The following is a 27,930-nucleotide window of genomic DNA, read 5'->3' as shown; positions in this document are numbered from 1 at the left end:
TTTATCTCACACCTCGTGTGTGGACAGCACCCCACGGTCAGCCCAGTCAGCCGTCCTGACCGCCTGCTTCCTTGACTGCGCCATGTTCTGCCTGGGTTCCCAGTTGCACCTCACCCCTACACTGTCCGGCTCATCCTTGTTTGTTTCTTCAGATTTAAGTTTAGATAGCCCTTCATTTTTTTTTTCAAGATTATTTATTTTTGATAGAGCATAGGCAGGGGGTGCGGCAGAGGGAGAGGGAGAAGCAGGCTCAGCAGGGGCCCAATGCAGGGCTCGATCCCAGGACCCCGGGATCATGACCTGAGCTGAAGGCAGACGCTTAACCAGCTGAGCCACCCAGGTGCCCTAGATAGCCCTTCCTGTGGGAAGCTTTCTTGGCTATCCCTTGCTCTAAGTTCGCTCCTGTCTTTAGCACTTACAATGTAACTTCCTTATGTTTCCATAACCCCCTCTAGACTCTAAACTCTGAGAGGGCAGGAGCCAGGTCTCTTTGCTTCACAGATTTCTTCCCCAATACCCAGCAGACCGTGGCTCATAAAACATGTCCTGAGTATTGTTTTTCAACTGAATGAATCTGAATGGGAGTGATGGGGCAGAGAAGAAACGTCTGCCTATAAGGTCTTACTGCCTTAAGGTCTCAAAACCCAACCAGATTTTTTTCTGATCTCCAGTCTGATACTCTTTTTCTTACCAATAAAATGGTGCTTATCTTACAACTTTCCCTTTCACTCATTCACCCACTGGATACAGAAGTCTTTGGTTTGCCACCTTCCCTGAAAGGCAGACACAAAACCTTTGGCCTTCCTGCCCTGTTTGTTCCACGGAAATCCCTCTAAGCCCTGCCTCTGGAGGTGGCAGTTCCGATGAGCCCCGGAGCCTGCTCTGACCTGGCACGCACCTGCCCGGCGACAGCACTGTCCGTAGGTTACCGCTCCCGGGAGGCAGATTTGTTGCCATGGAGAGAGATGGGCTGGTAAGCAAGACCAAGCCAGCTTGGAGAGATTAAAATAAAGTACTTGGTGCCTTTGCACTTGTACCTGTCAGCTGGCTTTGCAAAGCTTTATAAAAATAATCACAGTAGAGAAAACCAGTGAGAATGCTGCTAACAAGCAGGATATAAAACACAGATTAAAACTAAAAGCTCAACAGGAGAAAAATCCATTTAAGTTCAAATAAAAGAATGCAAACAACTGGATTCCAAACAAGTCAAGGAAGAGGGAGACAGCCTCACTTCATTCACTTTTTTCCTAAAGGACTATTTTTCGTTGTGAAATACATGAAACAAACGCAGCATCAAACAGAGAATAACAACAATAAATACCCATTACTGCTTAGTCATCAGCAAGCACTTCACTTTACCGGGATGTGTGAGGTCAGTACTGTGGGAACCGCCATTTTACAGAGGAGGGATCTGAGGCACGGAGAAGTTAAGAAACGCCAGTCTCGCAGGGGCAGAGCCAGGATTTGAACTCAGGCACTCTGCCTAGGTTCCATGCTAGAAAGCACCAGGCTACGCTGCCTCTCACAGTCTACATACGAACAAACGCATCCGACGCACACACAGTTTCCAATAACGTGCGTCATCGTGTGCCTGCCATTAGCTAAAGGAACAGTACCAGGAAGATCTTGGAAGCTCACTGTGGCCTTTTCTCAAGCACATACTGTTCCCCTCCCTGCCACCCCTTCTACCAAGGTAACTATTATCCTACATTTGGGGTTAATTCTCTTGCTTTTTGTTATAGTTTTAGTATCTACAGACCTAAATGAGATAGTGTTCGTTTTCTACTTCATGTCGATAGAATCGTGTGTATTCTTCTATGACTTGCTTATCAAACTCACCAGTATGTTTCGAGATTCTTCCCTGCTAACGAGCACAGCTTTGGCTCACCCCGCTTTTGAGCCGTGACGCACTCTGTCTTTAGTTTATCCATCCTGCGACTGGACGCGCGTTCATTCCAGCCTTCGTGATACAAACAGTCCCGTGGGTATCTTTTTGTATGACCTTTAGCAGCACCAGATCCCCTGGGGGGTCTGTTAAAACACAAGCTGCTGGGTCCCCTCACCGGAGCTTTATTTGGTGAACTGGGGATGGGGCCTGAGAATCTGCATCTCTAACAAGTTCTCAGATGATGCTGATGCCATGTGACGCAAGGACTACACTTTCAGAACCAGCGCTCCAGGATACAGACCTAGAACTTTGGAGTCACAGGATATGCAAAGGCCCAACTTCACCAGGTATGCCAAAGTGTGATCCGTCTGCCTACAAATTCACAAAGCCATCGGCAGTTACTCCATGTTTTTAATTTGCACCGCTCTGCTTACTCCAGTTGTGTTTTTAAAATATATTTACTGGCCATTAATGTTCTTCTGTGTCATGAGTATTTGACTCTTGCTCATTTTTCTACTGGGTTGTTTGTGTTTCCTTTACTGATCTGTGAGAGTTCATTGTATTTTATGGGTATGAATCCCTCTTCAGTGATACAAGCTGCAAAAATCTTTTCCAGTTCATGCTTGTCATTTTACTCTCTTTATGTTGTCTTTTGAAGAACGAAAGAGAATAAGTTTATGAAGCTACATGAAAACCTCACTGGAATTTTGGTTATAACTGTGCTGCCTTTAAAGATCAATTAGGGAGAATGAATATCTTTACAATGTGCCTATGAAAGAATACATATATCTCCATAATACCCTCACATTTAATTGCTGCTGTGTCTGAGATAATAATGTTTTTTATTCCCAATGTTGTTTGTCACCCTTGTTTTTGATTAGTCTTATGAGAAATTTATCTAATTTATTACTTTTCCAAATTTAGTGTTTTTGAGAAATTGTTCGTGGTAAAATATACATAACACAGCATTTAGCATTTTAACCATTTTAAAGCGTGTACAGTTCAATCATTAAGCACATTCACACTATTGTGCGACCATCACCACTATTTACCCTCAAAATGTTTTCATCTTCCCAAATTGAAATGCTGTACCCATTAAAACACACACTATCCTTCCCGGCCCCCCAGCCCCCGGCAACGACCATTTTACTTTGTGAATCTATGAATCTGACTACACTAGGTACCTCATATAAATTGAATCATACACTATTTGTAGTTCGGTGACTGGTTATTTCACTTGGTATGATGTCTATACCCACCACCCATTTTGTAGCACATGTGAGAATTTCGTTCTTTTATGAGGCTGATTAATATTCCATTGCATTATACGCCATATTTTCCTTCTCCATTCATTCACTGGTGGACATATGGGTTGCTTCCATGTTTTAGCTATTGTAAATAATGCTGCTATGAACATGGGTGTACAAATATCTGTTTGAGTCCCTGTTTTACTTCTTTTCGGTATATATACAGAAGTGGATTGTTGAATAATATGATTATTATGTTTAATTTTTTGAAGAACCACTGTGCTGTTTTCCATAGCAGCTGTACCATTTTACATTCTTAATGCGCAAGGATTCCAATTTCTCCACATTCTCACCAATACTTATTTTCTGGTTTTTTGATTTTTGGTTTTTAAATAGCTATTCTGATGGGTGAGATGATATCTCATTGTGGTTTTGATTTGCATTTTCCTAATGCATTAGTTGCTTTAAACAATAAACTTTGGTTTTATTATTAAAAGATTTTTAAAAAATTTTTCATTGAAGTACAGTTGACATGCAGTAATGTATTAGTTTTAGGTATACAACATAGTGGTGTGATTATGTATTAAGAAATGCTCACCAGAAGGGTAGTACCATCTGTCACCATACAAAGTTACTATGATACTGCTGACTACACCGCCTATATTGTACTTTTCATCCCCATGACTTATTTTAACTCTCAATCCTCTTCACCTGTTGCTCCTGTCTCCCAGCGCTCATCCCCTCTGGCAACCATCAATTTGTTGCCTGTAGTTGAGTCTGTTTCTGTTTGTCTGTTCATTTGTTTTGTTTCTCTTAGATTCCACATAAAAGTGAAATCATATGGTATCTGTCTTTCTTGATTTAGTTCACTTAGCATAATACCCTCCAGGTATGTTGTTGAGAATGGTGAGATCCTCCCCCTTTTTAGGGCTGAGTAATATTCCCCTGTGGATATATACATGTTCTTTATCCATTCAGTGGACACAGAAGTTGCTTCCATATCTTGGCTCCTGTAAGTGAAATTGCAATAATCAGAGGGATGAATATATCTTTTTGATCTGGTGTTTCCATTTTCTTTGGGTAAATACCCAGAAGTGGAATTACTGGATCATATAGTGTTTCTATTTTTAATGTTTTGAGGAACCTTGCATATTGTTTTCCACAGTGGCTGCACCAATTTACATTCCTACCAGTAGTGCACGAGGGTTTCCATTCTCCACAGCCTTGCAAACTTGTGATTTACCTTTTTGATGCGAGCAATTCCGTTGTTAGGTGCTGTCTCATGGTGGTTTTGGATTTGCATTTGCCTGTTGATAAGGGATATTCAGCATCTTTTCACGTGTCTGTCGGCCATCTGTAAGTCTTCTTTGGAAAAATGTCTAGTCAGGTCCTCTGCCCATTTTTTAATTGTTTTTAATTCTCCTGGAGTGTTGAGTTATGGGAGTTCTTTATATATTTTAGATATTAACCCTTTATTGGATATATCAAATACTGCAAAAATCTTCTCCCGCTAAGTGGGTTGCCTTCTTGTTTTGTTGATGGTTTCCTTCATAGTGCAAAAGCTTTTTAGTTTGATGTAGTCTCAAATGTGTACTTTTGCTTTTGTTTCCCTTGCCTGAGGAAAGACATCCAGAAAAATGTTGCTAAGGCCAAGAGTTTATGGCCTATGTTTTGGGATATTTACACTGCCATTATGCTACAAATGAAAACCTACTCTAATTTTTCCTCTCCTTTCTCAATGTTTCTCAGAAGAAATCATTTCCCAATGGATAAAAATCAATGCCGGGAGCATCTGGTATTACTTTCATCAGGAGGACCACAAACTGGATTATTCTCACTTTGGAATTATGAAGGAAGAACGTGAGAAACATGCCACTGAAGTATCTTACCAATCAAATTCTTTACCACTTGCGTCCAGGTTCGACTTAAGGAGGGTTTTTATCTGGCTGTGAAAGTACTTCTAATAAGAAATGTTGTCCCTTTTGCAGTCTGGTTCCTAATCCATCCAGATCAGCTCTACAGCAAATCATGAATAATGAAAAGTGCACGGTTGTTTCAGTCACACCGTGAAAACTGGCTTGAGAACAACCCCACCGCCCCGGAAATGCACGAACCTGTGAGGGTCGTCTGGGTCACAGTTAGGAAGGAACTGCGTGATGGCTTCTGCCACTTCTTCATTTGACAGCACATCCCAGAGTCCATCAGTGGCCAAGATCAGCACATCATCTGCTCCATGCTCGTATTTGGAGAGATCGTAGACTCTCACCTGAAAAGAATGGGAATATTCCTACTTAAGAGACTGGGAGCACATTATTTCCCATGCCCAACTAGCTTCCGACTTCCTTTCTCTTTCCGCATCTAGCCTAGGGGTTTTTAGGTTTGCACTCTAAGGTACTTGGCTGTACACCCAGTTTGTGGCCAGGGGCAGCCTCCTTCGGAGACTTGCTGTGTAGACAGACATATGGGGCTCACCAGATGAGCTTAACAGTTGACAAGGAAGAAGGAATTGAAAATGTGATGCCTGAGACAGAGCGAGAAGAATACTTCTAACAGATACTCTGCTAACCAGAAGAGCAGTCAGAGGCTAGCCTCCCTCTCCCTTTGCACATCCATTCCACAAATACTTAACTAAGGGCCTGCTCTGTGCCGGGTGCTCTAAATACAAAGATGAATCGCAGATTTCCCTGCTTCTGGGCTCTGTCCGTGGGGGAGAGAAGGCCAGCCTCGGATCTTTAGTAGTGGCTCTGCGTGCATTTGTCTAGGACTGAGGAGACACACTTCTTTAATGGGCTCACATGAATCACTTTTTGGTTTACCTGTTTTGAGGCCCTAGGGGTAGGGCTCCTCTCATGTAAGGATGGGGCTCAGAGCTATACTCAGGTTTGAGGGGCCTCAATCTAGCCTCAGTTATAAAGGACACATGCTAAGTCTGAGTCTCCAAACCGTATCTTGGCAAACGTGACGTCTTTCCTCACCTCTAGAACGGGAATGACCTGGATATTTCAATATCCACCCAAACTCTTTGAGAACAGTATAACCCTGACAAAACTCGTAAGAATAAAAATGAAGCAGTATTTGGGTTAGGCCACAACTCTATTTTCACCCTGCTCTGGCAGGAAAAGAATTTGGGGTTTCATTGGTATTCCCTCCTAATTGGGCGGAACCAGCCCTGTGTACCACCCTCATGAGCGAAGGACAAATGCAGGTCAGTTTCGTCAATCTTCTCGTTCCTTCTGCCCCTCTCATTTCTCTCTCCTATCTTCTAAAAGCAAGTCTGAGTGAAAGCTGTAAGCTGGGGAGGGGGGGAGGCAGGGAGAGGAAGGAGGTTGGAGTTTAAGCAGCTGCGTGCCCCATCACAGTGTTGGGTTGTCTCAAACCCACAAAGAATTAAATTCTAAGAGGCCTACAGACTGCTCAAATCCACATCTTGGAAAGCCACGCCTCCCGGGTTTTAGAAAGGTTTGCTCAGGCCCGCGACACCTTGACACAGGGCGGTCCTGTGGACTAACAGCCTACACCCAGCAGCAGAAAACAATAAAATACCACACCCTACCCACAGAGCCCTTGGAAACTGAGCTCAAAGGAAAAGCCGCCTCTGTGGCCTCCTGACGAGGTGGTAACACAGCTAGTGGCCCAGTGCACGGCTCCACTCAGGGAAGAGAACTCAGGGGTATCCTGGACTGACTTTTAACCTTTTCTCGAAAGGGATGCTCTCTTTCAGGGTAAGTTCACCTCTCCAAGCAGGCACTGTGCCTTAGGAGACAAATTAAAGCACGCAGCAAGGGGAACCTTCTGTTTACAGCAGACTGGAAAGTCCCAAATGCCAGAATTCTATCCTCAGGGCACTGAACTCCTGTGGTCCAGTTCTCACTCTATAGAAGCAACCAAATCCCCTTTGCTCTCTTTTCTTGTAACTCCTGGGTGTCACAAACGTTAGAGCCTTGCTTCTCAAACGCTGATGTGCCTAGGAATCCGCTGGAGAGCCGCTAAAATGCCGACTCTGATTCAGCTCTGGGGTGCGGCTGGAGAGGCTGCATTTCTGCCTTACTCCACGTGATGCCGGCGCTGTGGTCCTGGAACCGCACTCAGAGAAGTGAGGCTGAAGAGGATTCCTACCGGCCCAGGCTTGCAAAGCAGGGAATCCAGGGCTGGGTGGCCTCTGTGACGCCTACAGACCGTCCTGTGAGGCGGGCTTGGCTCTGGGCTCCCCAGTCCTGGCTCACGATGCCGCTACCTCCAGGATGCTAGGACTGCTTAAGAGAGACTGCTAGCTTCTTACCGGGGTCTCTCTACAATACATTTCTGTATCATCTGAACTCCACAGAGTAAAAATGTGATGGGCGGTGGGGAGATGATGTCAGGTATCCAGTTCCAATCTTAAGCCTATAGCTAAGTGGGAGAATCCATCTGTCTTCTGGCTCCTTCTAAAAGATTTCTAGGTCTGAAGATAACATCCGTTTAATTTCAGGACTACCCTGGGTTCGTGGAGCCGGAATCTCTTCAAGTGCTTTTCCGCTGCCCAAAACATGTAGAGATTCGAGGTGTTTAAGCTTAAGTTATCCTGCCCACTAGTCAAATGGATATCTAGCCAAGAACGGGTGTGGATTGATACACAGAAACATGTTAGAAAACGCTCTCTTCATTTCCATCAATAAATTGGATCCTTCCCTAATTCCACTATTCACATTTCTACACACAGTTCTCTAATGCTGTTTCATTAGCCAACATGAAAATCCTTTCAAAACCATTCTCAAGTATTTTTAATGTAAATAATAAAAAGCTGGTCTCAACCCTGTTCCCTGAGGCACTCCCCAATTAACATCCTTTTAGGTTTTTATTGCTACCCTTTATTTCCTGCCCTTTAGCCAATTTCCAAAGGACTCTGCCAACTTTCCACTTACAACTCGTGTCTTATACATTAACCTGTGATGCAGAACATTCTGTGAAAAAGCTCTCAGAAGAACTGGGCTGCAGCACAGACAACCCGCTGCACACCCATCCTCCCTGGCGGCAAGGGCTCCAGAGGATTCTGGCAGGCTCTGGAGTCCTGACCTCCTCTCCCTGAAGTTGTTGTTGGTCTTCCTCTATCAGACCACACTCATCTCTCCAAAGTTCCCCCTTCAACTCCGTAAATAGCTTCCTGATATTCCAGGAAGCCTCACATTAAACTAATGGCTCTGAGGCTCCCCAGGACTCAGACACCAGGAAGAGAGTCTCTGGGGGCCCCATTCTGGGAGAGACGTACTATGCAGATGCCCCTGTCTGAAGGAGAGCTGGAGAACAAGGCCAGGGCTTCTGGTGGCTCCTTCCAATGTTCCCAGCTGCCAAGAAGGGAGAGAAAGACCACAGGAATCTTTGAGATTCTTGCAGTTTTTGAGAGCAATATAATTTGAGCAGATGAGAGACGGGGCCAGTGTGGATCTTTCTGCCCTCCTAGAAGCGCCTTTATGTGTTTACTGAGCACTTGCTATGTGCCAACTACTTTTCCAGGCACTGCAGATACAGTGTGAACAGAAGTGACAAAGTCCCGCACAATTTCTTTGGAGGGTGGGACGGGCAGAGGGAGAGGGAGAGAGAGAATCTTAAGTAGGCTCCACACCCTTGGAGCCCGACGCAGGGCTCTGTCTCAGGACCCTGAGATCATGCCCTGAGCCAAAATCAAGTCAGAGGCTTAACCAACTGAGCCCCCCAGGCGCCCCCCAGTCCCTCACAACTTCTACACTAGTAGATGAAACAGACGAGCAAAGTCCAATGTCAGAAGAGGGCAGGTGCTCTGAAGAAAAGTTGGAGTAAGAATGACAAGATGGGGTCACTGGGTGACAGACATTAAGGAAGGCCCATGATGTAATGAGCACTGGGTGTTACGTAAGACTGATGAACCACTGACCTCTACCTCTGAAACCAATAATACATTATATGTTAGTTAACTGAGTTTAAATTAAAAAAAAAAAAAAAAAAAAGAATGACAAGAGAGTCCTTTTAGAAGACATGGCTAGAGCAGGCCTCTTCAGGAAGGCACTGTTTGAGCAAAGATCTGAACAAGTGAGGTTATTTCCCACAGGTCCCCTTCTGTGCCTCCCCTTCCTTCCCCTGGGCACAATGATGGACTGGGGGTGCAGTGCCCCCCTCTACTGCCACAGCAACCCTAAAGGAAACCGACAAGCAGCCCCTGTTCCTCTCCCTGGTCCTTGCAATCACAAGCCCGCACACCCCCCAGCACAGCTCTTCCCTAGCTCTACCAGTTTGGGTCCCCTTGTTTGTCTCTGCCACGGGACCATGCTCAAACTCTCCTATGCTTAAGGATCACCTGGGGTGGGGCGCCTGGGTGGCTCGGGTGGTTGGGCGGCTGCCTTCGGCTCAGGTCGTGATCCCAGGGTCCTGGGATCGAGTCCCGCATCGGGCTCCCTGCTCGGTGGGGAGCCTGCTTCTCTTCTCCCTCTCCCTTTGCCGCTCACCCTGCTTGTGCTCTCTCGCTCTCTCAAATAATTTTAAAAAAGAAAAGAATCATCTGGGGTGCTCACTGAACAAACTGAGATTCAAGGGCCCACCTCTAACATTCTGATGGTGTCAATCGGAGCCCAGGCATCAGCTTCTTTAGACAAAGGCCAGGTAATTCCAATGTAAGTGGTGGGGAGCCTTGCCTTGGAAACACTGTCAAGGCAATAAACTCAAGGGGCACGGTCTGTCTCTGTCCCCGGAACACAGAGCTTAGCCTTTGGTAAGCACTCAACAACCAACCAAGAGAAGAAACATTTGCCTCACTGCACATTTCCCCTTGTTCTGCTTACAGCGAACACACAGTGAGTTGGTCCTCTTCTCTTCCCTCCCAAAATTCACCTCGGCCCAGAGATCCCACTTTGCGTTTCTTCTGTGGGCCTCACAGTATTTTTTGTAGTGAATAACAATAGGTCTTCAGGACATACTTGCTGGGACAAAGAATAAATGAGAGGAAGGGACGAAGAATAATAATTCAGCGTCGGAGATCTCTCCAGACGCTGCTGTAATGATGGTGACCGAGCAGATTTCGCTGGTCACCTCTGACAAGCAGTCACCAAAATGCAACGTGCTGACAGCTAACGGAAGTCGCAGAATTTGTCCTTTTCTTTCCCTGTCCTCACTGGAGCTGCTAACAAAAACTCAGTGTAAGGGAGGGAGCAGGAAGGAGTTTGGGGGCACCGAGGAGCCTTGGCTAACGTGCCCCTGAATGAGCCGAGTGCTGACTGCTCTCCCTGGGCCCCTGGCGGCAGAGCACTTAGGAACGTCCTTAATGTCATCACTGGGCACCTACGGACACGGGAGCTTGTGACAAGCGAGTCTTTAATCCAGTGCCACCACTCAGTGCCCGGCCGCGGGCTGCTGCTTCAGCGTTGGTGCAAGATGCGTGTTCGCCTCTTTGCTCTATTACGGAGTAACTTTGGTGGCATGTTAAGATAGTTCCTGTGGGTGTAAGCGGATGCCGGCTTCTCGAAGCTACTTTTTAAAAAAGAGTCCATCACTTCTTGCGTTTGTCAGATCCCGGCTGCTTCTCTACGATGCCCTCGCGGCTTTTACAGCTTTATCAACTCAGCACATTCTCCCAACCTTTTTCCCCTTTGAAGTACTCAGCAGAGGCCCATGAGCTCCCACAGGCCTGGCTTTCAGGAGGAACAAGAGCCCTGCCTTTGTGATGAGAAGCCCTCACTTCAGGTCTCCACTTCTAACTAGCTTTGGGACTGGAGATAAGCCATTTATTTTCTTTTGCTCTCAATTTTCTTATCTCTGAAATGATTGTTTAAAAATTGAAAAAAAAATATAATAGCACCTGTTTCACCTCTCTCACAAAGCTGTTAGAAAGATCGGATGAGATAACGTGGAAGGAAACCACAGATTCTAAAGTACCACACGTCATTATTTTATGGCACTGATCTTAGGCAGTACACCTGAAAGTAAGCTAGTCGGTGGAAGGAGAGGAGTAAGAGTGGACTCAAGGGGCTTGGGGTTCAAGTACAAGCCTCATTTAAAATAACAGTGATTGGGACTCTCAATAGCGTTCTTGGCAGAAAAGGCAGATGGTTCCCAAGATAAAGGATGCCCATAGGTGGTAGAAAATAAGGGGAGGACAAGTAGCCAACTGAAAAGCTCACCCTAGAGAACTCTGAATATGGCACTTGTACCAGAAAAAAATAAAACTCCACCGTATTTCCTCGTGGTCCTATAAACCAAGCGGATTATTTCAATGTTGGCATTCTGGCAAGCCACCAAGACAGCATCCAGATTCTCTGTTGTGATTCTCTCTACACTGTGTCATGAAACACACACTGAATTTGGTGGCAAAAGACTTGAGTTTGAAACCCACTTCTGCTCCTTAAAATTTAGGCAAAACCACTTTGGTCATTCACATTTTCAAAGTCTATTGACCACCTGTGGGGAATGTGGAAAGCAGCCGTGATTCAGCCCATGGAGTGTCAGGAGGAAGGAGCCGGATCACATGCCTACACACAGTGGGGACTGCAGGGGCCAAAGCCGGGGAGGTGAGAGAGGGCTGGTGTGCCTGGGCGGCTTTGTGTCATTTGGTTTGGCTACACTACTGGATTTTCACTGGGGAATGGTGAGGGATCAGGCATGACCTTTCAAATCCTCCGCGTCTCCCTAGTGAAATGCAATGTTAGGATGTGGTGGCCACTGGGCATGTTTATGGCATTAATGTCCTCTCGCTCTTTCATCATAGGATGTTAGGGCTGCATGTGACTGGCCACATGACCTCAGAGCATCTGACTGCAAACGCATCAAGGGACAAATATGCCGGCTACTCATGCTCCCCAAAAGGAGCCGGTTGTTTGGGCTGTGGGTTTAATTTTGTATTTGAAATATACCACAGATATTCTTGTGGGTTAGTTTTTTCTTCTGCAGTCTACAGGCAAAGTAAACATGTGACTTTTGAGGGTGGCTACAACTTAACAGCTAAAATGTTTCTACCAGCTAAACTATTAGGTAGGGAGCCTGCAGCTGTACCCAGGGCCGGGCTACTCCAGCGGAAGGCTTGCCCTTTCTCCTCACGAGGCCAGTACTCTGCAGCGCAGTGAGGTAATAAGCTACAGGAAGGAATGTCCTATACATGCCGGCTACTCCCAGGATCTGCTCCTTTCTTTGGGCTCCTCCTCGCTTGTGCACCACTGAGTCAAAGGCTCATTGACTCGATCAGTGAATGAATGGGCTTGAATCTAGCTTATCAATCACTTGAGGAATAAGTTTGTATTCATTAAAATGCCATTTATAGAGATAAAGGTCAGAAGAAACCCCAGCCTGGGAGTGAAAGGACATGAGTACGGTGTAGGTGGACTGAGCTGTGGCAGATCCAGTGAGGAGGCACAGAGTGACCCTGTGTCCCTGTGTGCATGACATAGTTCTGCTTTGTGCTGTTTTCCCAGCGTAATCATTAACGATGTTCACACTGATTCTCAACCATGTCCTGGTTGAGAGGATAAGTCATATCATCACCTGATGAATCAATAATGAAATGACTGCTACTCTTTATTCATGTAGTTGCTACTTCTGGCCATTGGGACTTGCCGTCACCACATAACCAGCGTGTTACTGCTTCACAGGACTTTTCTCACCATGCCAGGATTTCAAAGATCTTATGGGAGCAAGAGAGAAAGTTACTATGTACCTTGCCTTAGGAGAGAAGACACAATCAGGCCTGGTAAGCTGTGGGACACCTTCTGGGTGGCAAAGTCAATCCCCCAGCTTGCAGTTAGTCTGAAGCAAGGAGCCAGGTCTCAGCAGACATGTGTTCAAGAGGAGAATGAGGCGTGTAGTATCTCCAGCCTACCGGTCCGGCACGGAGCTGCGTGCACTGGAAGAATGAATCATGCAGTCCAGGACCAGGACACGGATGCAGAACAAACCCATGTCAGGATTAAAGACCAAAGTTCCCGAGCACAGTGAATAATGGTTTATGGCAGTAGTATTCAAAGAGTCGTCTTTGTTTTATGGGGTTTTTAAAAAGATTTTATTTTAAAATAATCTCTACACCCGACATGGGGCTCACACTTATAACCCCAAGATCAAGAGTCGCACACTTTACTGACTAAGCCCGCCAGGTGCCCCTCAGAGAGCGATCTTTGGATTCCCTGCTTCAGAATTGTGTAAAAATGTGAAAACTCCTAGGACCTGCTTCTAGACCTTTAGATTTCAGGAAGTGGATTCCAGGGATTTGCATTTTTTTTGATTCATTCTCTTATTTTATTCAAATACCAGTCTGATCACACATGGTCCAAGAACACTCAAATAATAAACCAAATATAAACAGATGTTTAAGATTGTTCTTTAGGGGTGCCTCGGTGGCTCAGTCGATTAAGTGTCCGAGTCTTGATTTCAGCCCAGGGCGTGATCTCAGGGTTGTGAGATCAAGCCCCATGTCGGGCTCCATGCTGGGTGATGTGCCTGATTAAGATTCTCTGTCCCTCTCCCTCTGCCCCTTCCCCCAACTCTCTGTCACACTCTTAAAAAAAAAGACTGGTCTTCAAACATAGCTGATGATGCCATGTTTGCCTGTGATCTGTAAAAAGGTTTGGTGGCCACCTAGGTGTGGATGTCATTTTATGTCAGTGAGATCACACACATGCATTTTCTTTATATATAATTAAATCTGTTTTTATTTTTTATTATTTTAAATTAAGCTCTATGCCCAGCATGTAGCTTGAACTCATGACCCCAAGATGAAAAGTCTCATGCTCTACCAACTGAACCAGCCAGGCGCCCTGGGATTTGCATTTTTAAACAAATTTCTCAAACTATTCTTCTGTGTGTAATGCAATAAATAAATACAAAAAAAGATATTACATGTTTAACTGAAACATTCAAGTGAAATTATTATTTTTCAGAAGGGGATTAGAGGGAAATAATCTCCAATGAGAAGAAATATTTGACACAGTATAGAGGTTGGCTCCCTTGTGTGACCATAAGTTTTATGAGTTGCCAAGCAAGATTTTTTGGTGTCAAAGTAAATGTCAAATTCTGGTTTTATTCAAATAGCTGGTTACTTCCCAAGTCACTTCCCAATGGAAACAAGCCAGGAAAATGTCGCACATACACATACAAGTGATTTTTACAGCTAGACCAGCTAGACCAGAGAGTTAGAGATGCAGAAGGAGGACAAGCCAAGTCACGTAATCTTTCCTAGATACAGGGTCAGATGGCACCATAGTCAAATAAAAACAGTTTCTCTACACTCTTAATGTAATTCCCCACCCCACCCCCCACACATTTTCAAAGTGGTGGTGATGGTGGTGATGGTGGTGGAGGAGGAACATATAGCCTCCAAGAGTACAGCACCCGAACTGAAAAGAAAGATGCACGAGATGTTGGTCGAAGGGCACAGACTTCCAGTTATAAGACTAGGACTAGGGATCTCAAGTATAGCATGGGAACTATAGCTACATACAATCTGTCTATGCTGTGTGATATATCTATCTATCTATCTATCTATCTATCTATCTATCTATCTATCTATCTCACATGTATACACATCTATATATAATACTATATTATATACCTCTCAAAGGTGCTAAGAGAGTAAAGCTTAAATGTCCTCACCACAAAACAGAAGCCGTAATTATATGATTTGATAGAGCCATGGTGGTAATCATTCTGTTATATAAGTAATATATAAGTGTATCAAACCAACACATTGTATACCTTAAACTTTTACAGTGTTCACATCAATTGTATTTCAGTATAACTAGAAAAAGAAAACTGCCAAATACAACTGTTCTAGAGCATCAAAGTATTCCTAGATAGAACTCATCATTTTTCTTTTATAGGGGTATCCATGGTTTGTGAGGCCTGAAACTTACAAAATTTTAGCAGCTCTCTTTACAAAAAAGAATACAGAAACAATTATGAATACAAACATAGATACTAATGTGTTTATTAAGAATGAGAGGGGCGCCTGAGTGGCTCAGTTGATTGAGTGTCTAGCTCTTGGTTTTAGCTCAGGTCATGATCTTGGGGTGGTGGGATCAAGCCCCACGTTGGGCTCTGCACTCAGCGGGGAGTCTGCTTGGGGATTCCCTCTCTCTCCATCTCCCTCTTCTCCTCCCTCCTACATGCAATGCGCGCTCTCTCTCTCTAAAAAAAATAAATCTTTTAAAAATAAATAAATAAAATAAAAATAATAAGAGAAGAAGGGGTGCCAAGGTGGCTCAGTCGGTTAAATGCCTGACTCTTGGTTTCAGCTTATGTCATGATCTCATGGGTCATGAAATCGAGCCCCAAACTGGGGCATGCTCAGTGGGGAGTCTGCCTGAAGATTCTTTCCCTCTGTCCCTCACCCCACATGCTCTTTTTTTTCTCAAGGAGATAAATAAATCTTAAGAATGAGGAAAGAAACTGTAACAAGTTACTGAACCATGGAAAATGAGGTCCCTATCTTTTGAGAAATGTTTACAAAGAAATGATTCCTGAGTGTAACCTTGCCTTTCCTCCCCACCTAGAACATTCTACTTTTCCTAGCAACAACCAGAACTCAGTAAGGGCTGGTCCAACTGAAGGGCCCTGATAACTTATATTTACTTAGTTTCTTTGTAAATCTGCCTCCCTACTGATAACTAGATTACCTCTGTTAACTAGCTAAACAGCTAACTCATCAGCTTATGTTAGTTTGCACTGGGAAGAAAGATAGAACTCAGCTGAACTCTTAGCTGATAGCCAATGTCCACTGCTGGCTATGTGAGTGAGCCATTTTGGACTTCCAGCGCATCTAGCTTCCAGATGACTCTAGCCTCAGCTGACATTCAACCGTGACATGAACGACTCCCAGAGAGAACCACCTAGCTGAGCCCACCCAACTCACAGAACTATGAAAGCTAAGAACTTATAAATACAGATTATACACCGTTCTGTCAAGACTCTTGAGTTCTGGGGTGGTATGTTTTGCAGTCCACAGAGGCACAAGGCACTGTAACGTGATAAGTCACTTCAAAGCCCTCTCCTGCTACAGGGCTGGGGAGATGGGGTGGGAGACTGAGCCCCCTGGAGTTTTCTCCTTGGTCTCTATCTGTCCATAAGCAGCACTTGCTCCCTGGGCTCCTGGGCTCCAGCAGACAAATATTAGGAAGACCACTTTCTGTGGAGTGGGGAGAAGACAGCCCACAGCTATCCAGGGTGTAAATTTAATCTGGATGGAGTAAAAGAATAAGAAATCCATTTTGGTCTGAAATCCAAACCGTAGTTTCTAGTCTAACTTTATACCAGCTATAAAATTATTTTCATCCCAGGCACCAGTGTCTATGTTTTTAATTGTTCAGACAACTCAAAGGGAAAAAGGTATAAAATTAGTTTTCTTCTTCAGTCCCCAGTAAGCAGCATCCTGACCTTTTCCTAGGCTAGAAAGCCGTGCAGTTTTAGTTCTTAGGAAATCGCACTCTGCTTCATCCTCTAAACTGCCATCAGTTTCTGTTACATTGTTTTGTTGCAACTCAGATGTGCCTCGCTTTCATTTTCACGGTCCCTGCCCTAACTTCTGCACTCCTGCCGAAGTTTCAGTTCTAGAGTGGCCTCCCTGTCCGCTTCTCCTCACCCCTCCACCACCCCCCGCCCCCCATCTATGCGCTGTGATAGGCTTCCACCCAACATCTATCATGCTACTCCCTTGCTAAGGACCCTACCCACTGCCTTGGGTCCAGTTCAAGGTCCTCCACGATAATTAGCTTTACTATAGCTCACAGCCCTTCAGGCTAATCTTCCAAACTCAGTGACCCTATAAGGCAAATTTTACTTCATACCAGACTCATTCCTGCCTCCTTTTTTCTTGTTCTACTTATGTGGTCCTTCTTCTTCACAGTATATAGTTCTCTCTCACTTTTTGGAATTCCCCTCGTCTCTTAGGAAGCAGGGATCACAGGGTTTATGGCTGATGATTCCTTCCCTAGTCTCACATTCCAACTTGCCCCCAAATCCTAATTCTTCTGAGGACACGTTCCCTAGTTTTTGGCTCAGTAAACACGACTGGACTCATGATCTCTATGTAAAGAGCCAGTGAAATCTTGTGGTCTTGATGGGATTGGAAAAGGAGCAAGGAGTTAATATTATGCCAGGTTCTGGCTAAATACTTTATATATGTCATTTAATTTGTTAAGTTTCTGGGTATAACAACCCTACTGTGCTCTTTTTCTTGAAGAGGAAGCTGAGATTTAGGTAAAGCAACTTTCTCAAGGTCACCCAGCTAGTAAGTGAAGAGACAGAGCCTGAAGGCAAGTCATCGATGGCCAGTCTGAGTTTCTAAGTACTATGTCAAACCACCTCCTAAGGGGTTTTTGAGGGCTCTAGGGAATTTTTTAAACAAGTTTTTCCTCCTCTATTGCCCAAAGATATTTACTGTTACCATTTTATTAAATTTCCTTCACGTGTATATCTGTATACACACACATATCTGTATACACGCGCATTTTTACAAAATTACGATCACGCTCTTTGTATATACAATCATATCCTGTTTCACTTGATACAGTACGGCTTTTCCCCATGTCATTATGCATCAAAGTGCTTCTTATGAATTGCAGAAAGTACACAATACAGTAAAACATGCTCTTTCCCAAAGTGGGACTTTGGCTTGGGTATGAAAAGCTACCAAGAGGACTTTATACGTTAAGATGTCAACAATGAGATCTTAAATAGTGCTCATGTTTTCATGGGAGACAACAGGGGAGGCCCAAAGAAAAGAGTCATTCTCTCTTAATATGGACGCGCATACTGGGAAACCCTAAGTGTAAAGCCTCCCAGGACCCGATGGGGAACGAGGACTAGCATCTCCTGACCACTTCTGGCCACATGCCAGACCCTATGCCACACAGTCGCACAGATGCTCTTCCTTGCTTTTCCTAGCACCTTGTAATATAGGATTTCCACCCCACCTGAGGGAAGGGAGAGGCAGGCTAACACGGTGCAGGCCACATGGGCACTGAGATACTGGAGTCTAAGGTTTTCCTTTTCTTAGAGAAGGCGGTTTCAGAAGAAAGAAAAAATAGATGAAGAAAAGCGAGAAGGAGCTGAATGAGTCAGCTGAAGTTACAAAAACATAGCTGGCAGGAATCTTGAACACCAAGGAAAGGAACAATAAGCGCAGAGAGAAAATGGGGTTCCTGTGGTTCAGTCTGGCAGGGGCGGGAGGAGGGGATGCAGAGGAAGGGGCTGGTTTTGCAAAGGAGCCCCCACAAAGAAAAAGACCCGTTCTTCCAAGAGCCCCGAAGGGGGCTAAAGGCAATCTTGGAGCACAGGCCGGAACGCAAGCATCACGGGGAGGAATCCCAGCTCTCGGGAGGGCCCGTGACAGGTCAGAAAGGGGCGCGGAGCAGCAAACATCTGGACGTTTGGGCTGCAGACCTGTGCCAGGGTGCCGAAGTAACACAGCAGGAAGTGTGCTGGATTGCGGCGGGGAGAAGAAATGCTGGAGAAGGGGAGAAGGAGAGGCTGGGCTCAGTGCCTGACTTCCCCCATCCTTTCCTTCTCCACTTGAACTCTTTCAGGATAGCCTAGGAAAGGTGAATGCTAATGAGCTTCATTGAGCAAGGAGATGGGAGACGTGACTGAGGCTCTTTCTCTTATGTGGGGAGAGGCTGCATCTTACACTGTGACACGGGGAAAACACGGTGCTGTGGACCAGACGAGAGTCAGAACGCCTCCACATTCAATGGTCAGGCCAACGCTTGGTTGGCGGGGGCCTCTTGTGGAATTCAGTTCTTGGCCAGAAATCGCTGCCTTAGACCTTGGAAGATAGGAGGGAGGCTCAGCAAACCTGGCGGCTGCTCTTTGGGTTTGGCAAACTCCAGATTTTTCCAGCGCCTTGTGTTCAGTGAAACCAAAAATGTGTTTGGCTAGAAACCCTTCTCTAATTTTTAAACCCCTGAGCATTTTTTACGTAAATCTGATACACATGTTTTTGTCTTATTTTTATTTAGCTCATCAAATCGAATTAGGAGCTACAGTGATGAAGGGAACAATGCTGATTTCCAAGAAGATTTTGGAGCCTTTTTTTCTTAGAACTAAATCGAATTTTCTCCCCAACTGTTAAAATTACCAGACTGATCTGGATTTGAAATTTAGAACCCAAATGTGAAATAAAGATCCATGCTTGGCAAAGATGAGGCATAGCAGGGGAACGTTCTTAGGAAGTCACAGTTAGAAAGCCAGGGTAGGTGTGGGGTGGGGGGTGAGGGGATATAGGCAGGAAAGGAGGCAATAGTTATTCTTCTTCAGACGGTTTAGATAAATTTACCCGGCTTTCCGAGCTCCCCCAAAGCAGCCCGCTCACCATGTCTCTGGTGTCTGACTTCATCACTACCACCCGAGGAAGAGGAGTGCCTACCCTAAGACTGAGGATGAGGGGGTCTCCTGTACCCCTCCATAGTAGTCAATGCCAGCTGCTCCTCCTGTGCTAACCTCCCTCCCCCTTTCCTGGTTCTGGCTAAGCCCTCTCCATCTGGAAGCATTTAAAATGTACAACAATTTTAATCTCGTGCAAAGGAATCTTCGGGTCTACACTACATACCCATTAAGCTCAATTATACGTGCACAATCTTATTTTGCACAATTCTGTCTGGCCGAGGTTGGCACACACCAAAGGCTATTACTGTCTCTCCCGATTACTTTTTCTACTACGCCATCATTTTCTACAACTCTAGTCTGAGGCCAGCAGTAGTTCTCTGAGAAACTCGAGCTGAGGTCCCAGGACAAAGATCCTCTTCAGAGCCCTGGGAACCTGGACTCAGAGGGTCCCTTAGACACAGTCCAAAGACATTTCTTTGAACTCAGCTTCTCTCCCTTACAGATCCTGATCAAATTAGACAGACCTGGGTACAAGTACCATCTTGTTATTTTAGAACTGTACAACCGTGGGGGAGTTATTTCACTTCCTTGCATCTCAGTTTCCCAATCTGCAAAATGGGTATAATGGGCATATGGACCTCCTAGGGTTGTTGTGAGGATCAGATGAGATACTGTGTATAAAAAACACAGTTTAAGTTGTCTGGCCCAGACTAAGTAGTTATTTGTTATGTTATGTTACTTGTATTATAAAAACTACACCTTACTGAACTCCACACACCTTTCTAAGAGCACTTAATGTTTTTACAGAGGTGGCCAGTTTCCTTTTAAACACTCCGCTCACCTGTCCAGTCCCTCACCAATGCTGAACCAACCAACCCAATTCCCTGCACACCAGCATCACTCTAGGTAGGTGACTGGGATTTCTCATCAGTCCCCAGGGAGTCTCCCATGCACACCCAAGTTTTAAACCTACAGTCTCTTCTTTGTAGCCATGGAATAGAGCAATTAGAAGATGTACAATCTAACTCCAAACCAAACCACACCTCTTCTCACTTTATACAGAAAGCATAGGTGTGTGTGTGTGTGTGTGTGTGTGTGTGTGTGTGTGTGTAAGGAAATGAGGAGGTTTTCACTCTGCTTTAAGAAGCAAAATGGTTAATTAGTGCTTTCTGAGGACCCCCCCTCCCCCACCGCAAGAACATGAGTCACACTTCATCTGTTCCTTTTGCAAAGTAGAAAGATGATGGCACCATTTAATAGGTCTGATAAATGCTTCTCTCTCAAGGGGGAAAAATACAGAGTCCATGAGTCTAGTATTTATTGCTTTCCTCTGGGCCAAGAGTAGTTTCAGCAATAATTCATGGATCCCGAGGTTGGCCAGAATAGAGGGATCAGGGATCCACTAGCTTCCAGGGCCCCTTGGACGCTTTACGTAGTATTGGTCCTCATCGTGCAGAATTGCTGTGAGGGCTAAAAGAGAGACATCTACAGGCTCTGACGAATGGTAATTATTATTTCCACCAGGCTGATCTCATTTGAAATCCTGGGTAATATCAGGAAAGGTCTGTGTCTTCCATGCCTTCTATTTACTAGAGATTGCCCCCTCCGTGACTTCCCAAACTCTTGTGGCTACATGAATTTTGAATGCCAGCCTCAGCAATAAAGACTCTAAAAGAACCCCCCCCCAACCCCACCCTGCTCACAGCCTTGCCAAAGGGGTGGGCCTAGGTGGCTGTCTGTGGCCATCGAGGTCTCTGGAGTGGACAAGCTAAAGGGGCAATTTATGGGCTGGGAAGTCACTCGTGGCCTGGTATAAAAAGGGAGTTGGACCAATGAGATTCGTCTCTGGGAATCGGGAGAGTGAGAGACTGGGTTGACTGGTAGCAGAGACATATGGAAATGACTGGCCACTTTAAGGGCAGAACGCCCTCATGAAGGCGACAGACTCCCACTGCTGAGGCTCTCTGGGGGTGCCTTGATTCTAGAACCGCCCTCCCATAAAGCCTAGCTGTTAAGGGTTCTTCCTGTGTACACCATATACATCTCTTCTAATATCAGTAAAACAAACACCTCCTCTTTTGAGTTAGCTCGAGTGGGTTCTGGTTTCCTCCAACAAAAAGAGCCTTCGATAAAACAGCATCTACCCTTGGGAAGAACACGCAGATGGAGCTGTGTTTAAACGTTCTGGGCATTTCTGGTGCAAGGCATTGCTGTAACAGGTAATTGCACAGCATGCAAACAGCACTGGTTCCTGACTCACCTCTCCCTGATTCCCCTCTATTATAAATATTGGAAAAGCTAAAGCTCTCTGCCTCAACCTTCCTAGCAGCCAGGGGAGGTCAGGTGACACAGTTCTGGCCAATGAGACGCAGGTGAGTATCTGTTGGGACAGGTAGGCTGCCTGCCTCCTCCTTCCTGCCTTGCACGACAGTGCTGTGCTCAGAGCAGCGGCCGTCATCTTGAACATGAAGGGAAAGTCGGCGAGACGCCAGTCCTGGCACACGGGAGGTGATGCGCGAACACTCGCTGCCACCACGTTCCAGCCTCCTTGTTACGTGAAAAAAAAACAGACCCTTAACCTACTATTACTTATATTTCTCTACAACTTAGAAGCAAAACGTTCTCCAAAGATGTATTCTGAAACAGAACTGGATATTGTTTCCCGTATCATAAGAAACACGTGTTGTTGGCTTTTCATAACATTAGTTTTAGGTGAGAAAAAAAGTTTTTTAACCCAAAAGATGACAACTTGTTTTCCAATTAACTTCTGTAAACATCAGCTGAATGATACAAGTTCTACAGGCGATTAAAATCGAAGAAGGGATAAGGTACACACGCGAACAACTACGCGGTAAGGCAGAGCGTGGCGGGCGGTAAAAGGCACTGCTTTACACGGATCTGTAGAGAGCTCAGGGAGAAATCAGGGAAGTCTCTCCACAGGAGACTTTGGACGCTTGGACATGGGAGGAAAGGCGTTCTAGTCAGAAGGAAGAGTCTAAGCAACTATGGAAAACTGGAGGTCATGTGCAGGAAGGACGCAGCAAGTTCTTTCTGGCTAGTTCTGGGGAACAGAGATCAAATTTTTGGTCTAGAAAGTCAGACCAAATTATAACATGCCTCGAATGCCAACCAAAGGAGTCTGGGCTTTATCCTCATAGGCACGGGGTACAGTTGAAGGTTTCGGAGCAAACAGGAGTCAGAACACCTGTTCGGGAACATCTGCCTCGTGACAAAATGTGGGATGGACTAGAGGCAGGAATGCCACTAGGGGGCTGTACAGCTACCCGGGCAGGAAGTGAGGAGGCAGGAACCAGGACAAAGTGAGAATGGAGTGGGGGAAAAAGAAACACTGCACGCGTCCCTGAGACACAAGCTGCCTATGGGCTGCACGTCATGGCAGGAATCACAGAGACAATCCATTATTGCACAAAACAGAAACAAAAACCTCATCTGGTACCTCTGGAGCTGAAGACAGGAATGGTTTTATGTAGATGTTGGAGTCATGCACCTTCAGGTCATGGTCCCCAAGTCCCCTGGTCACTCCAATAGTTGCCATTACTCGGGCCTAGGGGTATAAGCAGAGGGTCATCAGAAACACACACCAGAGAAAGCATTCCCGTCACAACGTAGCTGCCACAGGCGGAGAGAAAAGCATTCATTTTCCAATTCCTTCTGTCCCTCTCCATGCCCCTTGCTACTGACTTGTGTGGGTAGCTGTTTCCACGGAAGGGCTCACCAAGATCACTTATGTACTTAAGGAGTGGTTTTTCTACCAATTATCCTGAGTTTAATGGGTTGCTGCTGTCTCTTCTCAGCTTCTTTTGTAGAGACTGGAAGGAAGGGGATCCAGGAAACTAAATCCAACATGTTTGACGTCTACAGCTACTGAAATCAGTTCAAATCGAATGCAACATGATCCGTCCATCCAGCCCCCCACCCGTCTGTGACACGCCACCCTACAAGAACTCACTGAACACACCAGCCAAGTCTCCAGTTCCTGAGAGGCACCAGTAAGCGATGGAAAAACGCGAGCGGCAGCTCCCACCTCCCCAAGCTCCTAGAGTGTACTTCATGGCTAGAGGAAAGAAAGTCTTTGCAACTCTGTAACCTGGCCTGCTGCTAACATCCCCACAAATTGCCTCTGGGTGGAAAGGAAGAAAGTGTCACTTTATTATAACCACACAGAGACCCAGGTTTGAGACCTCACCACCCGTGCTTTCTCTGAACAGTTTCGTTTTCCCAGTGCTTGAAGGAAATAATACTATGATACTAATGCTTACACAGTCAGCCTAAATACCTCCCGGGATGCCACGGATTTGACTTAGCCCAACATTTACTGAGCACCTACTAGGTGCAGAAATCATGCTGTGGGGGACAAATGTCTAAGGACTTGTCCCTAATATAAAGGAACTTGTGAAGGGAGATCAAAGGTGTATGTCTAACTAATAATACATAAAATATGGCCAAGTGATGAAAGACACCAGCACCATGGGTTAGAGGAGTTGAGAGGAGGTAAAAATTCTGCTGAGAGGGTTTCCTGGGGGTGGTGGCATGACATTTTTGTGCAGAAGGGTGGGTAGCACTGAGCCAGGTAAGCACAGAGGGATGAAATGAAAGTCATTTTTGGTAGAATGGAGCCCAGTGGCCTAACACTTGGATCATCAATAATACATCCAGTGTAGGGTCATGGTGCTGAGACCCAGCTTGAATCCTCACTCTACTGTTTGGGTACTAAGAGTAACTTATAAATGCTAAGAAATATTACAATCTAAAACATTGCCAGCACCTTCATCCTGTTTTCGCAAAAAGGCTATGGATCTTAGAGCTCATTTCAGATCAGAAGATGGGCATGTTTGCATTAAAGTGGAAATGAAACAAACCATGACATTTTTTAAAGGCAAGAATCAAAAGGGATACAATGCAGGCAGGTGATATGAAGCCTGGGGCCCTCTGGTCAGGCAGGCTGCAGAAACTCTCTGCTCTGCTGGGGAGCTGGACCGGCTCCCTACTAGCTAAGAAATACTGAACTCTTCAGTGTGAAAATTCTGAGTCCCCTGCGGCCCTTCTGCTCTCCCCATTGCAATGGCAGCTTCTCTGGCTGGGAAAGCACAGGTGGGCGTTTTTGTCTAAAGAAATCTGATGTTTCTGTTAGTTACTGAACTTGTTTACAAAGTATGTAGGTGTTACCCACCCAAATCCTTAAAAGCATTGGCAGGAATAAAATGAGAAGTTATGGCTGTGAAAGTCTTCTGAAACTTCTGGGTAGGTGTATGCAGACGGGAACGAGAAACCCCTTGCAAAGGATCTAGATGGAACTGACGTGCTGCAGTTGTAAAGATTTCGCAAGAAATCGTGGATCCCCTGCCAGGGATCTTGTGCTATTTCACTGTGGAGCAAGCCTGGTACAGACTGGAGCCACAGTGGCTTTTAAATAGGCCATCAGGTGCGATGACAGAACTTGCCAGCTGCCTATCACAGAACTGTCAGGCCCTAATTAACTGAAACGCTTGAGGAACGTGATGTCCTGGTGAAATCAACATTGGCTGAACTGGGAAGGCCCCTGGCTCCTTTAAATCTTTATTCTGATCATCTTCTAAGAACACATTAGTCCACTGTCCTTTGGTGTGGGGGCAAGGATACTGTACATACTGAAAAGTATACTTAATACTGATGGCTTTCTTGAAGGCCAGCCATGTGTCAGGTACCAGGCTGGTCAGGTACCAGGGATACAAAGGTAAGAGGAGGTGGCTCCGAGCTTACTGGAACACACTGCGTATAGGAGGGTCATACTGAGACTCTCAGCCCCACAAAGCACCGCAGCTGTGGGCATCGGTCACTGGGCTGAGAGATGTGCATTAATAATACCCATCATCTTGACAGGCAGACGCAACACTGTCAGGAACAGAGTCCTTTCCTGTCGTGACTCTCAAGCAAGGCTGGTGAGATGGATGGTGGCCCATTTCCATGAACAGGGAAAGTTCGTGTGAAAAATGATCCCTCTGTGAATCAGATGTTTGTGCTTCATTTCCCTCCATGGAATGTCTCCTTCCACTGAAATCACTGCTACACTGAGCCCAAACCTAAACCCGTGTGCTCTCCCCCACACACACATTGAGAGACGCACGCACGCACACACACGCTCGAGTTCTGCCCATAAAGGCACCCTTCAGTTTTATTATGAGCCACTTCTTCCTCCAAAAAACTATCAAATATTGGAAGAAATTCAGTTGAAGACTCTTCTTAATGTGAGCACATTTTTCACTTCTGATTGGAGCTCTCAGCACAGAGTTGAAGGGTATTCGTGTTCAAAGGAAGAATGCAATGACTCAGGGCTGTTTGTTCTTACTGGGAAACAGTTTCAAAGCTTCCCCATCTCCAGTCCGGGGCGGCCACCTCCTCCAGCCTCCGCTCCCAGACCAAGACGGACAGACAGCCTTCCTGGGCTGCACAGACGCCTGCTGCTCAGGGTGTGGCTCCGACGGGGGCCCTGGGAGCTCGTGACGAACGACCTCGGCTAGCTGGGCCTGGGCTCCGGTCCCCGGGGTCCTGAGCTTCACCGCAGCGAAGCGTCGGATCCCCTTGCCTGGCGCAGGGGGAGCAGCGGCCTTGCAGAGCGTGAGCTCCCACGGGGGAGCGTGAGAGCTCTGGAAGCGGGGAGACGGCCGTGGCTCCACCCCTCCCACCACCCCTGGCGGCCAGGAGCCGACTTCGCCTCAGAGTCTCGGCGGCCTCGTCTGCCAAACGGACCCAATACCGCCGGCTGTGCCCGCCTCGCGGCTTGTCAGAAATACAGGGAGATGATGTACGCGCGGGGTCGTGGCGAGACACCGTAGAACGTTACTCAGATAGATGGCCTGGAACGTTGTTCGCACAGAATGTTCTCTCGGCCCTTGTGCTCAGCCCTCACCTCCCCCGTCCCCAACCCCTGCCACTCCTCGGACCCTCAAGACAGGACACCCGAAGGGTGATGGAAGGCGACAGTCTTTGGCGCTGTCAGGGCTATAAAGTGCCAGGCTGCTGAGTGGGGCACAGAGACCGCCACGGGCGGTGCGGAGCCAGAGCCTGTTCTCTCGGCCGGGGGGCGTGCACGTGCCTACCTTCTTGCCTTCTCCATATATAAGGGGAAACTTCAAGTCATCATCCTCAATGGTTTTGTATGCCCTGTAGGGGGATAAACAACATTAAAAACAAAAGGTTTGCACTCAATTAGTGACCCGTTGCCCTGACACAGGCGGCTAGGTGCTTCATTGTCCCGGGCGCTCCGTCACTCACCACGCTGCCAATCTCTCCGTGCACGGAGTTATTCTTCCTCCAGAACGGTATGTGTGTAACACAATTAACAAACCAGAAGCTATTGACTCTGGATTCGCTTGCAGAGGGAGAAAAGAAGGTGGTATACTCATAATTCACAAGAAGGGGGGAGGGGGGGTTTGTTCTCAGCACTTAGAGCCTGTGCGCCATGAAGTGCCCCAGCAGCAGTGACAAGGGTCTTGTCATGAGCCCAAAGTGAGCAACAGCAGAGCTCAGAGACGGATGCAGAGTGAAACTGCTCCAAGAGCCGGCTCTGACCTTCAGGGCTTGTGTAGACCAAAGCAGCCTGGTACTGGGATGGCCGCAGAAGGAATATTTAGAGCCTGTTTGACCTCGATGTGATAGTCAAGGTTAGCAGAAAATTCTTTGTTTCACAATAGCTATTAAATGGCCATTTGACACACGGAGAGAAAATCCAGTTTATGCTTCAATGGTTTATTCTAGGTGTGGTTGTCCAGAGGCCACTGCACACACAGCAGAGGCTGGCCAGGCTAACACAAGAGGAAAAATGAAGTCTATGTCTTGCCATTTTCCTCATAAGAAGTTAAAAAACAAACAAGCAGCAAAGGAACAAGGCCCTTGATTACGAACTGTACCACCCTGGGCAAGGAGCTCCATCATTTTGGGTCTCAGTTTCCTTATCTGTAAAATGAGGATAATTACGTAGGATGTAAAGAGCTTAGCAGAGAGCCTGGCACTTGGGAAGTACGCATTTAGTGGTAGCTATTACTACTATTTAATAGATAATGAATACTTGGCACACCAGCTCCCCTTTCTGCAAAATGGGGACAGCACTGCCTGTTCACCACCTCAAGAAAGTATTAGGGACACCAAGTAAAAACTGGGGTAGCTTCTACTAGGTGAGGCGCTAGAAACCAGATGATTCTCTAAAGTAATGTCTGCTGAGTGCGTGAAGAAAACTAGTTTGTGAAATGGGCTCCCAATCTTGGATTTATACAGACAACTTGGGAGGGAAACTGAAATCAAATTTATGGAAGCTCTTGATATACAAAAGAATGCAACCCAATTCGAAGAGAGTTCAACCCCAAAGCTAACACAGGGACACGTTTATTTTCTGGGAAATTATTTAGGTAAGCTCCTTCCCAAGGGATCAATGAAGACTTGGCACCTGTTCAGCCCTGGGCAAGCAGGTGAGCCTCTCTGGACCTCAGAATCCTC

At 46.1% G+C, this 27,930-nt stretch overlaps 1 protein-coding gene and 1 long non-coding RNA gene across 2 annotated transcripts in view; one reads left to right on the top strand and one right to left on the bottom strand.

The window, feature by feature from the left end:
• The window catches only part of PPM1H (protein phosphatase, Mg2+/Mn2+ dependent 1H), a 240,073-nt gene that overhangs the window by 14,766 nt on the left and 197,377 nt on the right, over positions 1-27,930 (bottom strand). The window contains exons 7-9 of the mRNA XM_026500121.4: positions 26,538-26,601; positions 22,898-23,005; positions 5,250-5,401 (exon numbers count right to left, since the gene is read on the bottom strand). Of these exons, the coding sequence (XP_026355906.1) occupies positions 5,250-5,401; positions 22,898-23,005; positions 26,538-26,601 (324 nt within the window). The remainder of the gene's footprint in view (positions 1-5,249; positions 5,402-22,897; positions 23,006-26,537; positions 26,602-27,930) is intronic.
• Positions 295-7,801, top strand: LOC130544510 (uncharacterized). The gene is made up of 2 exons (XR_008960834.1): positions 295-2,235; positions 4,885-7,801. It is a non-coding gene; the product is annotated as an uncharacterized LOC130544510 (long non-coding RNA).

The sequence above is a fragment of the Ursus arctos genome, unplaced genomic scaffold, assembly GCF_023065955.2.
Source record: "Ursus arctos isolate Adak ecotype North America unplaced genomic scaffold, UrsArc2.0 scaffold_21, whole genome shotgun sequence".
Taxonomy (NCBI): Eukaryota; Metazoa; Chordata; class Mammalia; order Carnivora; family Ursidae; genus Ursus; species Ursus arctos.
The sequence above is the reverse complement of the archived record's forward strand: the minus strand, read 5'-3'. Positions and strand labels throughout refer to the sequence as shown.